The sequence below is a fragment of the Myxine glutinosa genome, chromosome 5, assembly GCF_964187855.1.
Source record: "Myxine glutinosa chromosome 5, kmMyxGlut1.1, whole genome shotgun sequence".
Taxonomy (NCBI): Eukaryota; Metazoa; Chordata; class Myxini; order Myxiniformes; family Myxinidae; genus Myxine; species Myxine glutinosa.
Window position 1 is genome coordinate 114,654,853 of NC_136265.1, and position 13,452 is coordinate 114,668,304.

The following is a 13,452-nucleotide window of genomic DNA, read 5'->3' on the forward strand; positions in this document are numbered from 1 at the left end:
TCATGCGTGTCCCTTCACCCTCTTCCCCACAGTAGTTGTCATGCGTGTCCCTTCACCCTTTTCCCCACAGTAGTTGTCATGCGTGTCCCTTAACCCTCTTCCCCACAGTAGTCGTCATGCGTGTCCCTTCACCCTCTTCCCCACAGTAGTTGTCATGCATGTTGCTTCACCCTTTTCCCCACAGTATTCGTCATGCGTGTCCCTTCACCCTCTTCCCCACAGTAGTTGTCATGCGTGTCCCTTCACCCTCTTCCCCACAGTAGTTGTCATGCGTTTCCCTTCACCCTCTTCCATTCTGATCCCACATTAATTTGTGGAACATCATCTTTTTTTAATAGTCTCACTCTGATGATCTTTATCTTGTTGAGGCAGCGAAGAATTCCAAACGATGTTGTATTTGGAACAAGCACAAGTAGTTTGTGAATCCAAGAGGATCCACTCTGAAGGTCGATGTTACCTGGTTGTAATGCTCCCTCATCGACCTCTGTATTCCAGGAAGAATTGAATTTGGAGTCTGAAGTGGAGCGGCAAGAGGAGTCTCGACGATTGGCGGAGGCCGAGCAGGAACGGCGGGATCGTGAGCTGGCCTTGCGGATCGCCCAAAGTGAAGGCGAGCTCGTTAGTGAAGAGACCACTCCTACAGAGGCCGCTCACCTGCGCAGGTATCGTCTGTGCCACCTCGGTTCATGTTTGCCTCGTGCATTCAATGGCTCACGTGTGTAGATTATTTGAAGGCCGAAGTCTTGGCTTGCTTGTTGTCAGGGGAAGGAAACTCCTGCAAGATTGTGGGTGGTTTGCGATGCGAGTCGATGCACAAAGAACCACAACATTAATACCACGTGATAAAGTCGAGTGTGGTGACGGTTCATGCAAGTCTCCTGAGAAACATTCGACTTTTACCTGAACTTCTACCCTGTACGAGGCTCAAGGAAGAGTTTGTACATTTACTGTAACAAGTACATGAGATGTGGAGGCGATTTGGGGAGGGATTTTGCATATTTTAGGGACAGTTATTGATTTATTTAACAGAGCACCAACATTGTTTGTAAAAAATTGGTCTAAAATGGCCCCTGATTTTTCACAGCAGTGACATGTTTACCACATTACCTTATTGCGTTACGGATCGTGTTCCGTGCGACATAGTGTATGTGGGAGAGGTCAAAAGGGCACTCGGCCAAAGTGGAATGGCCTCAACACGATGATAAATCAAAATGACATGGCCATTCGTTTTGGCGTCGATGTTTACACGAAGTCTTTGGTCGTTCCTTGAGAATTGAAGAAGAAGAAGAAGAAGAAGAAGAGAGAACCACCTTTAGAGGCCATTTTTCCACGCAGGGCAGGGGTTGACCTTTTTGGGGTACCTTGGTCCCCTTTTTGAAGCGATGTTTTATGGCCGAATGCTCTTCCTGCCCCCAACCCTGTTAGTCACCTCTTGCGACACACAGGGAATTACCAGTGAACTGGTACTCGATTTGCGGACTTCGGAAGGATGACAGGCTGAGTCACCCCCCTGGTGTTAATTCAGCGATCGACCGGGATTCAAACCCAGAATCCTCGGATCCCAAGCCGGCACCCTAACCGCTGAATGCCATGTCCCGAATCGAAAGGGTCTTTGCTATTTGAAATTGGCGACTCATGTATACACTTGTGATATTTGTAATGTAAGAAAAAGGTGCTGCGCAGCATCTCTTGTCTTACGGAGGTAAGCTTACCGGAGGTCGTTTGTCTCCCTGAAAGGCTGCTTGCTGACAAATTGCTGCAAATGCCGCCTTGGGAATATGTAATATGGCGAGCTCACCGATGGAGAGTCGTACAATGAATCTCAGCATTTTTTGGCTTCTTTTATTTATCATTCCTGGGGTAAGGAGTGGGCGAAATAAGCAACTTGAAGACAAAGCAAAAAATAGTGAAATGATTGTGAACGTTTCAACCCATAAATATGGATCTCCGGGATCAAGTATGTTTAATGGAGGAGATCTTGCGCAAAAGGTGACTTGTGCAATGCTTACGCGTGTTTTTCACAAGTTCGTAAGTGACATAAGGCTTGAACAGTCTTTGCTTTAATGGTTTCACAAGCAGGACAGGAAGAGTGGGGCGAATGTGAATTAGAATGGATGCAATGATACCAAAATGTTTGAATCCTGTACCTGAGTCACTTTGTGAATGAACAAAAAATGGAATAATTGTACACCGCTCCTTTCCTATGCCATCTCCAGGCGTTGCATGACGTCATTGCCGGGCACCGAAGGGGGCTCGGCAGTGACGCACGCTGAAAGGGAGTACTCAGTTTTCACTCTGGTTATTTGTTACTTGCAAAATCGAAGATTTTTCAAGTATATTGGTCGGTTGTGTTTGTGGTTCTGTCGGTCTGTCTGTCTGATTGTTTGTCTGTTTGTCACCGGCCTACAGGTCACAATTTTCAACCGATCTTCACGAAACTTCACCAAATGGTAGAGTTGGTCAAAAGCAAGAAGCGTATTGTTTTTGGGGTCAATAGGTCAAAATGTCAACATACGCCAAAGGTCACCAACTTTGCTAGATTTATAAAATCCTCAATTTTCATCCGATTGACTTGAAATTTGAAGAGGACTTGCATATCTGGTCACTGAATTCAACCACCAAGTATATTTGAGGTCAACATAGGCCAAAAGGTCAACATGGGCCACATTTCTAAAATCCTCAATTTTCATCCAATTGACTTGAAATTTGAAGAGGAGTTGCATATCTGGTCACTGAATTCAACCACAAATTATATTTTAGGTGAACTTAGGCCAAAAGGTCAACATAGGCCAAAAGGTCAACATAGGCCACATTTCAAAAATCCTCAATTTTCATTGAATTGACTTGAAAATTGAACAGCATTTGCACATTGAGTCACTAAATAGGGAAACGAATTATTTTTGAGGTCAAAAGGTCAAAGGTCAACTCAAGGTCAACCTTCCAAAATCATCATTTTTCATCTGAAAAATCATCACTTTTCTTCCTGTTGACCCAAGCTTTCATCAGGATTGTCAATTTTAATCTTGATGAAATGGAAAATTTGCTGTATCAATGGAATTTTTTTTCTTGGGGGTGGGAGCGGATTTTGCAAGTATCGTGCTCCACATGACGTCTTCTTATTTGTTTGTTTTCTTGTTTTTCTGGGCGATATCTCAGCCATCCTTTGAGCTAGGAAGCTGAAATTTTGGCACAATAGTGAGCAAGTACTTTGTCAAAAACGGTATTTTTGGTTTTTTGATTAATCAATTAATTGATTAGTTATTTAATTATTAGCGATTAATTAAGTACTTATTTATTTCCTTTCTCTTCTGGCCATTATCTCAGGCACCTTTTGAGCAAGGAAGCTGATATTTGGACATGACAATGATAAAGTGATTTGGCTGCAAAGGCTATTTTTGATTTATTGATTAATCAATTAATCAATCAATCGATTAATTATTTAATTATTTCATTAATGACTAATTTTTTTTTTTTTTAAGTTACAGATTCGGATGAAATGGTGGTGGTTTGTGTGTTCTATTAGCGAATTGATTAATTATTTAAATTTTTTATGAGTATTATTTATTTATTTTCATTATTAATTATTAATTTATTTTCTTTCTCCTCTGGGCAATATCTCAGGCACCTTTTGAGCGAGGAAGCTGATATTTGGACATGACAATGACCAAGTGATTTGGCTGTAAAGGGTATTTTTGATTTATTGATTAATTAATTAATCGATTAATTATTTAATTATTCGATGAATGACTTCATTAATTTTTTTAAGTTACAGATTCGGATGAAATGGTAGAGGTTTATGTATTCTATGAGCCAATTGATTAACTAATTAATTTTTGTATGATTATTATTTATTTAATTTCATTATTAATAATTTATTTATTTTCTTTCTCATCTGGGCAATATCTCACGCACCTTTTGAGCTAGGATCTAGGAAGCTAATATTTGGACATGACAGTGACCAGGTGAAGTGGCTATAAAGGATATTTTTGATTTATTGATTAATCATTTAATCGATTAATTATTTATTGATTAATCAATAATTAATTAATTATTTTATTATTAATGACTTATTTGATTAAATTTAAAATTTAAAATTTTTAAATTTGCATTTTTTTTTTTTAAATGGAAGGGAAGTGGTGTGAGAATGGTGAAGGGTAGGCAGGGACAGAAATACAAGTTTGTGTGGCAAGGGTGCCCAGAGGGCGTGCATGGCGTTGGTGTCCTGTTTTCTGAGGAGTTTGTAGACAGTGTGGTGAGTGTGACGAGAGTGAGTGATAGGTTGATGATGGTGAAAATGATGATTGGAAAGCTCTTGGTGAACGTCATCTCGGGATATGCTCCGCAGGTTGGTCAGAGTGATGAAGAGAAGGACAAGTTCTGGTGTGCAATAGAGAAGCTGAAGGAAAATGTGAAAGATGAGGAAGTTGTTGTGGTAGGAGGAGACCTAAATGGACATGTGGTAAGGAGTATGGACGGTTTTGAGGGAGTTCATGGGGGTTACCGATATGGTGTGAGAAATGGACAAGGTGAAAGGATTTTGGAGTTTGCTGATGGAGCTGATTTGTTGATTTGTAATACTCAGTTCCAGAAAGAGGATAATAAGCTTGTTACATACACGTCAGGTGGATCGATGACAACCGTTGACTACCTGATGGTGTGTAGGTGAGATAGGGGGCACCTCCGGGACACAAAGGTGATCCCGGGGGAGGAGGCTGTTTCACAGCACCACTTCGCTGTCTGCGACATCAGGGTGAAAGGTGCGAGGAGAGCTCGGCGGGTGAAGTACGAACCGAGAATGAAGGTGTGGAGGTTGAAAGAGGTGACTGAGGGAGGCATTAAAAGAGAGGCTGAGTATGGTAGAGGATGGTGTGGCTGAGCTTGAAAGTGGTTGGATGTCAATGAAAGATAGTCTGTTGGAAGCCGTTGGTGAGGTATGTGGATGGACAAAAGGACCACCGAGGCACTCGGAAACATGGTGGTGGGATGATAAAGTTGGAAAGAGGATTGACGAGAAGAGGAAGAAGTCCAAGGAGTGGCAGAAGGCGAAGGGTACGGGGGCAGAAAAGGCAGAGCATGAAAGTTGTAAGGCAGCCAAGAAGGCTGCAAAGAAAGAGGTAGCAAAGGCGCAGGAGGCATGTAGGAAAATGTTCGGAGAACGCTTGGATTCAGAAGAGGGTCAGAGAGCGGTATTCAGGATTGCAAAGCAGATAGCGAAAGAGAGGTGTGATGTGATGGGGGTGGGTTGCTTGAAGGATGAAGTGGGACAAATCGTTGTGGACCCAGATGGAATTAAAGGAAGATGGAAGAGAGATATGGAAATGCTGTTGAATGCAGAGAATGAATGGGATGGCAACATAGAGAGTAACCCAGTTTTAGGACCGGCAGAGAAGATAACTGAGAAGGAAGTTGAGGAAGCGATAAAAGCAATGAAGAGTAGAAAAGCGGGAGGGCTGACGGGAGTTGTGGAAGATATGTTGGAGGCAGCAGGAAGTTGGGGTGTGAAGAAAATGACAGAGATCTGCAATCTGGTGGTGAAAGAAGGCCGCATTCCAGTGGATTGGGAACTGAGTACCCTCGTCCCTCTATACAAGGGGAAAGGTGACCCTCTGGACTTTGGCCTGTATCGAGCGATAAAGTTATTGGAGCATGGAATGAAGGTATTGGAAAGGGTGTTGGAGAGGAGGATAAGGAAGAAAGTGAAGATTGACGAAATGCAGTTTGGATTTATGCCAGGAAGAGGAACGACAGACGTGCTCTTTATTGTGAGGCAGTTGCAGGAGAAGTACATGGAGAAGAGGAAGAGGTTGTTTCTTGGGTTTGTTGATCCAGAGAAAGCATTCGATAAGGTTCCACGCGAAGTAGTGACATGGGCATTGAGGAAGTAGGAGTGGAGTAATGGTTGATCAGAGTAGTGATGGCAATGTACAAAAGAGCGCGCACACCTATAAGGACGAAGGACAGGAACAGTGGTGAGTTTGAGGTGAAGGTGGGAGTGCATCAGGGGTCGTTACTAAGTCCACTACTATTTGTAGCTGTGATGGAGGTGCTGGCTCAGAACGTAAAGGAGGGTTTACCGTGGGAGTTGTGTGCAGATGATCTGGTGTTGTTTGCGGAAAGTATGGATGGACTGAAGGAAAAGATGAACAAGTGGAAGGAATGTATGGAGACAAAAGGTCTGAAGGTGAATATCGGAAAGACGAAGGTAATGGCAAGTGGTAAAGCATGTGGTGAGGTGGAAAGAACTGGGAAGTGGCCGTGTGCTGTGTGCAGGAAAGGTGTCGGAGTGAACTCCATTCAATGTACAATGTGCGCTGAGTGGGTTCATCAAAAATGTAGTGGTCTGAGAGGGTCATTAACCAGTGTGGCAGCTACATTCAAATGTAAGGTGTGCACAGAGGGAGCTGCAGATGGAGGAAAAGGTTGAGTTGAATCTTGGAGACGGCGTGAAGCTGGAAGGTGTGAAAACATTTGCTCCCGTGGAGACGTGCTGAATGGAGAAGGTGGATCAGACTCAGCAACGGTTGCTTGAGTGAGATGTGCATGGAAGAAGTTTCGGGAACTGAGTGGCGTGCTGATGAGGAGGGGAGTGTCGTTGAAGCTGAAGGGAAAGGTGTATGCTGCATGTGTGAGAAGTGTTATGATTTATGGGAGCGAGACATGGGTAATGAACGTAGAGCAGCAACGAAGGATGGAAAGGGTTGAAATGCGAATGGTTCGGTGGATGTGCGGAGTATCGTTGAGAGAGGAAGACAAATGATGAATTGTGTAAGATGATGGGAATAGAGCCTGTGAATGATGCTGTGAAGAGGAACAGGTTGAGATGGTTTGGTCATGTGTTGAGGAAGGAAGAAAGTGACTGGTTGAGAAGAGTGATGGAAATGAATGTAGAAGGAAGTAGAGGACGGGGAAGACTGAGAAAGACTTGGCTAAAGATGTTGGAAGAAGAAATGTGGGCAAGGGGGTTAACAAGGAGAGATGCAGAAAATAGGGCAAAATGGAGAAGATTGTCATGGGGACCGCAAGGCTAACCCCGGCTCTAGCAGGGAAAATGGCCTTAAAATGCCTGTTGTTGTTTGTTGACTTATTTAGTTAAATTTCTAAAAGATACATCTTCAGATGAAGCACTAGTGGTTTAGTTATGCTATTTGCCAATTGATTCAGAAAATATTTTGTGATAATCTTTTATTGATTTTAATTATGCAATTAATCATACAATTATTGCACACCTCTCCCTCCCAATGCACTCTCTATGAGCTGCACTGTGGTATTGCCGGGCGCCGGCCGGCAATGCCGCGCTGTGGGATATTTAATTATTTGGCATGGGGCGGTGTACTTTGAATGTATCCGTACTTGTTATTCTCCTTATTTGACCTTTGTGGTTTGATTTGTGTTGTCGACGACGTAGTAACAACATCCTGACAGGACGAAAGACATGCGAGTCAAACCTGAGCCTTTTCCTCATCTTGTCCACCAGTGTGATGGAATCGATGGGCCGTGTGTGTTTGGAGACGAAGGAGCAGGTTCGACTTTGGATACGTCGTGTCGTATGAGGGTCACGTCCGAGCGCAGACGATGCCCAGAAAAACAGATGTTGTGGATTTGGAATGCATTCACTGAGCAATTTTAAACAATCTCTGAGCTCCAGATAATAACAGGACAAAGGATACGGAGCTGTAGAAAGATCGCTTGGGAACAGCAATGATTTGGTTATTATTTCAAACACAAAGGTAAATATTGAATTTGGGTGTCCCTTTGTAAGTGAACAATTTAAAACAACTTAAACTTGGTTTTTATTGAAGAAAATAATGAAAAATGAGCAACTGTGCAGCCAGGTAATTCCATGTGCACAGAGCAATTGTCTAACGTCTCTTCCATATATCAGACACCGGGCCATTCCCTGAAGGATTACAATCAAGTTTGTGTCGACAGGAAGTTCGAGAATTATATTGATCGGAAGAAGATGGTTCCAGCACAATGATGCCATCCCGAGGTCCATCACAAAGCCTGAATGTTGGCCCTTTACATACTGTCTCAAATTCCTCTCACAGGAAACCCCTTTTTGTTTTGACAAATGGAATGACTCGCTGTTATGAAGGTGCCACAGATACTAAAACTTGGCCTATCAAGGTGATAACCCCTGTCATCCACTCTTCGGCCAACTTTAATGTGTTGGAAGCACAAACCGTTGAATGGAGAGGTTTGAGGGGAGGCTACCAGTTCATGCTCCCCCCCATTCTTATTTGATTTACAGAAGTATGGTCTCACCCCTCCACCCGCCCCCTGGTTCAACTTGCATGGCCGGAGTTCACTCCCCCCGTTTCCACCTAACGTGGCACCTTGAATGCCCCTCCTCACGTTAGCATACTCTCAATGAGCCTTTCTTTCTCAAGAGGATTCTCTCAACCAGTCCTCATCTCTGGAAGATGCTCTCAACTAGTCCTTCTCTCTGGAAGATGCTCTCAACTAGTCCTTCTCTCTGAAAGATGCTCTCAACTAGTCCTCTCTGAAAGATGCTCTCAACTAGTCCTTCTCTCTGGAAGATGCTCTCAACTATTCCTTCTCTCTGGAAGATGCTCTCAACTAGTCCTTCTCTCTGGAAAATGCTCTCAACTAGTCCTTCTCTCTGGAAGATGCTCTCAACTAGTTCTTCTCTCTGGAAGATGCTGTCAACTAGTCCTTCTCTCTGGAAGATGCTCTCAACTAGTCCTTCTCTTTGGAAGATGCTCTCAACTAGTCCTTCTCTCTGGAAGATGCTCTCAGCTAGTCCTTCTCTCTGAAAGATGCTCTCAACTAGTCCTTCTCTCTCGAAGATGCTCTCAACTATTCCTTCTCTCTGAAAGATGCTCTCAACTAGTCCTTCTCTTTGGAAGATGCTGTCAACTAGTCCTTCTCTCTGGAATATGCTCTCAACTAGTCCTTCTCTTTGGAAGATGCTCTCAACTAGTTCTTCTCTCTGGAAGATGCTGTCAACTAGTCCTTCTCTCTGGAAGATGCTCTCAACTAGTCCTTCTCTCTGGAAGATGCTGTCAACTAGTCCTTCTCTCTGGAAGATGCTCTCCACTCGTCCTTCTCTCTGGAAGACTCCCTCAACTTGTCCTTCTCTCTTGGGGGCTCTCTCAACTCGTCCTTCTCCCTGGAAGACTCTCTCAACTCGTCCTTCTCCCTGGAAGACTCTCTCAACAAGAGTTTACCTGTTTTGTTTGTAATGCCACACTATGTTAATTTGTCCATTGCACACTAATGTCTGCTGATGTCCCTGTCTTACCCTCTTTATCTCATAACCTTCTCTTTGTCTCCTTATCTTTATGTCTTAACCTGCATGCTCTCTTAATGTTCTTCTCACTTGAATTATCTCCGCTTCCCACCCTCTCCCCCCAACCCTCACAACTTATCTCAACCCCCTTGCAGCACTCATCGATGTCTTCTCCATCCTGCCCTGCTCATTATCTTCTCCATCCTGCCCTCCTCATTATCTTCTCCATCCTTCTCCATCCTCCTCCACTCCCTCTCCCCTCATCGTGGCTGTTTGCCCTTCCCTATTATTCGCCCTCATCTTTCAGTTTCCCCTGAGCTCCCCCTGTATATAATATTATTTTTAATACTGTCATTGTTTGTTTTTTCAGAACCCAACAAGTACAGAGTCAACAAGCAATGCAGGCTACCAAGAAGTATGACCTGAGTAAATGGAAGTACGCTGAGCTGCGAGACACCATAAACACTTCATGTGGTATGTTCTGTAACATGACATATACTGTAAGCTCCTAATGGGATGTGGAATTTTATACCTTAGTATACACCTTATAAACGACTAATGCACCAGAGCATCTGGTTCTGATTGTTGGTGATTGCCTGTAATTCTTGCAACAGTTTTTAACTTGTTGTGTTTGCCCTTTACTTGTTGAACTTTTGAATGAATGTTGGAACTTTGTGCAGATATTGAGCTTCTTGAGGCTTGTAGGGAAGAGTTCCATCGCCGCTTGAAAGTGTACCATGCCTGGAAGGCTAAGAACCGCAAGCGTAATGATGAGGAGCAGCAAAGAGCACCTCGTGCCATAACTGAGCATGGTAAACTGTGCTTTGCTCTTTTTGTGTGTCGGCATTGGCCATCTGTTCGACTTTGCACCAGAGCAACACCGGCTACGCTAGTTTTAGTTTGCAATCCATTATATCGGCGTCGGTAAAGATGTCCATCTCTGGAATCTGAGTTTTTGGTTGGTTATGTACCACCCAGCTGAACACGTGGGAGCATCTAAAGCACTACTGGTACCAGTGACACAGCCGTATGCAGTCGAGATCAAGGCTCAGCGGTATTTTCGAATCCCATTTATTCGTCCATTGGACCGTTATAAAGAGTTGCAAACCAAGAAGGGCTGGTGGTACGCGCACTTTGACGGACAATGGATTGCACGGCAGATGGAGCTCCACCCAGACAAGCCTCCTGTCCTGTTGATAGCAGGTAAGTCCTTGATATCCCTCACATCGTTACCTCTTGTATTTACAAAGCATCCATCAGGATCACTGTGTGGCTTTTTGTTAAGCATAATCCTTTTGTGACACCGCAGGAAAAGATGACACAGAGATGTGCGAGCTAAGCCTGGATGAAACTGGCCTCACGCGGAAGCAGGGTGCCGAGGTCCTTTCCAGGCAGTTTGAGGAGGTCTGGGAGCAGTGCGGAGGCCTGGAGTACTTGAAGCGGGCGGTGGAAAGCCGTCAGGCCCGACCAACACACGCCACCGCCAAGCTACAACACCGGCTACGCTAGTTAGGCATGCCTCTGGCTTAATTCGGCCTTCAAGGTCGACCTTGCTCAGTGTATCGTCCTCATTTTGTACGCCTTGTTTATGAGGAAGTCCGAAATCCCACTTTCCTTCACGTCCCACCCGGCCGTTCGTTCACTCAGGTCAGGCGAGCCTCTGATTGCTCTGCAAGCGTGCCTTGCCTCTCATATATATATATATATATATATATATATCGCACGTTTCTTACTCGGCAAAGATCAATCTTATTCGTAGCGATGCTTTATAGCATCAAAGTCTTAATCCCAAACCTCACGTTCTTCACTCTGCACTATGTTTTTGCCCCTGTGTTCTTCAGGGTTCCATGTTGGCCCTGTGCTCTGTCTTTGTCATGTCTCTCTTCCGTTGCATGTGTTTGTCTCTTAGAATCTTATTGGATAATGTAGAAGCTATTTTGATGCATTTACTGGTATTGGGGAGTGTAAAAGTTTGGGAAAGTTTGATTTTGATTATTTCAATAATGTTGGCTTAGTTTGAGCGTTTTAATGTATGAAGCACTAAGTTGGTTATACTTGTTATTAGTCGCTGTGATGAGGAGTGCATTGGATGTTGTGCGTTCTGATCCATCACAGACAAAATCACACCTGTAAGGTGTGTACTGTCATTGTCAAGTTTAAAAGGGTCCCAAAGTACCTGTGGTAATGGATTATTTGTGTATTTTGAGTTCATCTTTACCTTTCACACGGTTTTGTTTCATCACAATGTAATACACGGAGCTTGAATTTGCTTTACAAAGCAGATGCCAGCATTCCTAGATCCCAGCATTCCCAGATCCCAGCATTCCCAGATGCCAGCATTCCTAGATCCCAGCATTCCCAGATGCCTGCATTCCTAGATCACAGTAGTCCCAGATGCCAGCATTCCTATATCCCAGCATTCCCTGATCATGGTATTCCCAAATTGGCATTCTAATTTTTTGTCGTTCCCAAATCCCAGCTTTCCCAAATAATATATCACCTCATTTGAGACATACCTGTAGCACCTTGCCAGCTGATGATGTGTCTTGATTAGATGTCGATTTAGCCTTTTTCATTTGAGATGAGCAGAATGTCATATGAGTTTTCCCATTGGGTGTGATATTTAAAGGTTTTATGACTTTGAGAATAGTTTTAAATGGTGAATCGAGGTTGCTTTAGGGATATGGACACCTTTCTTCTGCTGCTGTATATTCTCACTGCCTTCGCCACCGTAGTAAGTACAAAAGGAAGCACTAGGACGTGGACCGGACCAATCGCCAGCAGTACATATCGGTACATCTCAGGTCACGTAGGGGACACAAACGTTCCTCGGACGTGGTGGCACCTGACCTGTGACGGTGAGGTCACGGTGACGTGCCCAAAATAAAACTTGATGCACCTTAGATCGTTTGCATTTCTTGTCTAAGTTTCCATTGGATGCCTCGTGTTTGCGTTATCTGATATTTTGTGACACTGTTGGAACCTGACTCCATTGGGCCTAGTGTGTGTCATGACATAATGTGTGTAACTACAACTGGAACGAATACGAGATTGAAACACTAACTTTTGGGCTATCGTTCATCAAGCAGAGGCCTGTCTGCACGATGCTGTATGTCCGCTGTGATGTCTCAAACGGTTTGCATCAAATTTCCCTTGTGCGAGTACATGTTGTCAATTGTAGATGTACATCTTGTACGAGTACACGTTGTCCATGGGACATGTACTCTTCTATTGCTGAACTTGGAAAAATAAAATGGTAATTAAAATTGTGAAACAACGTTTTGGAGATTGTGATTAACACTGACTCTGTGCACATCTAGTTGATGGTTTCATGTTTTTATTTTCATTCCTTTGAGAGCAAGTGCAGCTATTATGACGTCACGCATCTCTCATCTATCGTTTACCTGGAGTGCCTACACCTGCACTGATATCGTTCAGGTTTGGCCGGTAGACTCGTTACGACCAACGTTTTATTCTGTTAACCCTTTAGATTCATTAATATTTGTCTTATCCACCCAGGATTGATGCGTAATTTTGGTGCAATGTCCAAGGCCCGCTCGCGCAATAACTCATCCATGTATTACGTACTTGGTCTGACCTATTTGCCCGACTTTGATCCAAATGCTTGATGTTTGTGCTTGTTCAGTTAACGTTCACTTTGTGTTTTGTAAATCCTAGATAACAAGCTTATGAATGATTTGGTGATCAACAGGAGATGTACTGCTGCCACTTGTGTGGAGGTTGGGAATGCTGGCCTCATGGTAATGAGGACAACTTAGTAAAAAGGACCCAAGTTTGCCAGGAACTGAAATCTACTTTTCTGCTACCAGAGCAGTTTTGTTTGTCCCTCCTGCATTTGTTTCTAATCATTCATTTCCCAGCATGCTAACCTTCAACCCTTTGTCATTTCGCTCTTCCATGATCCGACGCACCGCGGATGTAAGTAGATGCTCCGAATTTGACCATTTCAACAGATTATTTTCACGTGACCAATTATGAGTGTGGAAGGAATTTTATCCAAATGAAGGATCCAAGTTCAAGTACATCCTTAAACGTAGTGCCACAGGTGTTTTTTTTTCATCCCGCTTGCACACGGAGTATCACGTGAGAAGAAATTATTATGAAGGCCAGAATGGCGGAGGTGTGGCCGTGGAATCCTCCAGCTCAAGTCAGTAAGGAAAAGGTGTTCATGAAATACG

At 43.7% G+C, this 13,452-nt stretch overlaps 1 protein-coding gene across 1 annotated transcript in view; it reads left to right on the forward strand.

Moving 5' to 3' along the window:
* LOC137427218 (unconventional myosin-VI) overlaps positions 1-12,532 on the forward strand; it is a 175,070-nt gene extending 162,538 nt beyond the window's left edge. The window contains 5 exon segments of the mRNA XM_078778565.1: positions 496-662; positions 9,624-9,727; positions 9,934-10,065; positions 10,232-10,456; positions 10,563-12,532. Of these exon segments, the coding sequence (XP_078634691.1) occupies positions 496-662; positions 9,624-9,727; positions 9,934-10,065; positions 10,232-10,456; positions 10,563-10,762 (828 nt within the window). The 3' untranslated portion in view covers positions 10,763-12,532.
* Positions 12,533-13,452: the final 920 nt, after the last annotated feature.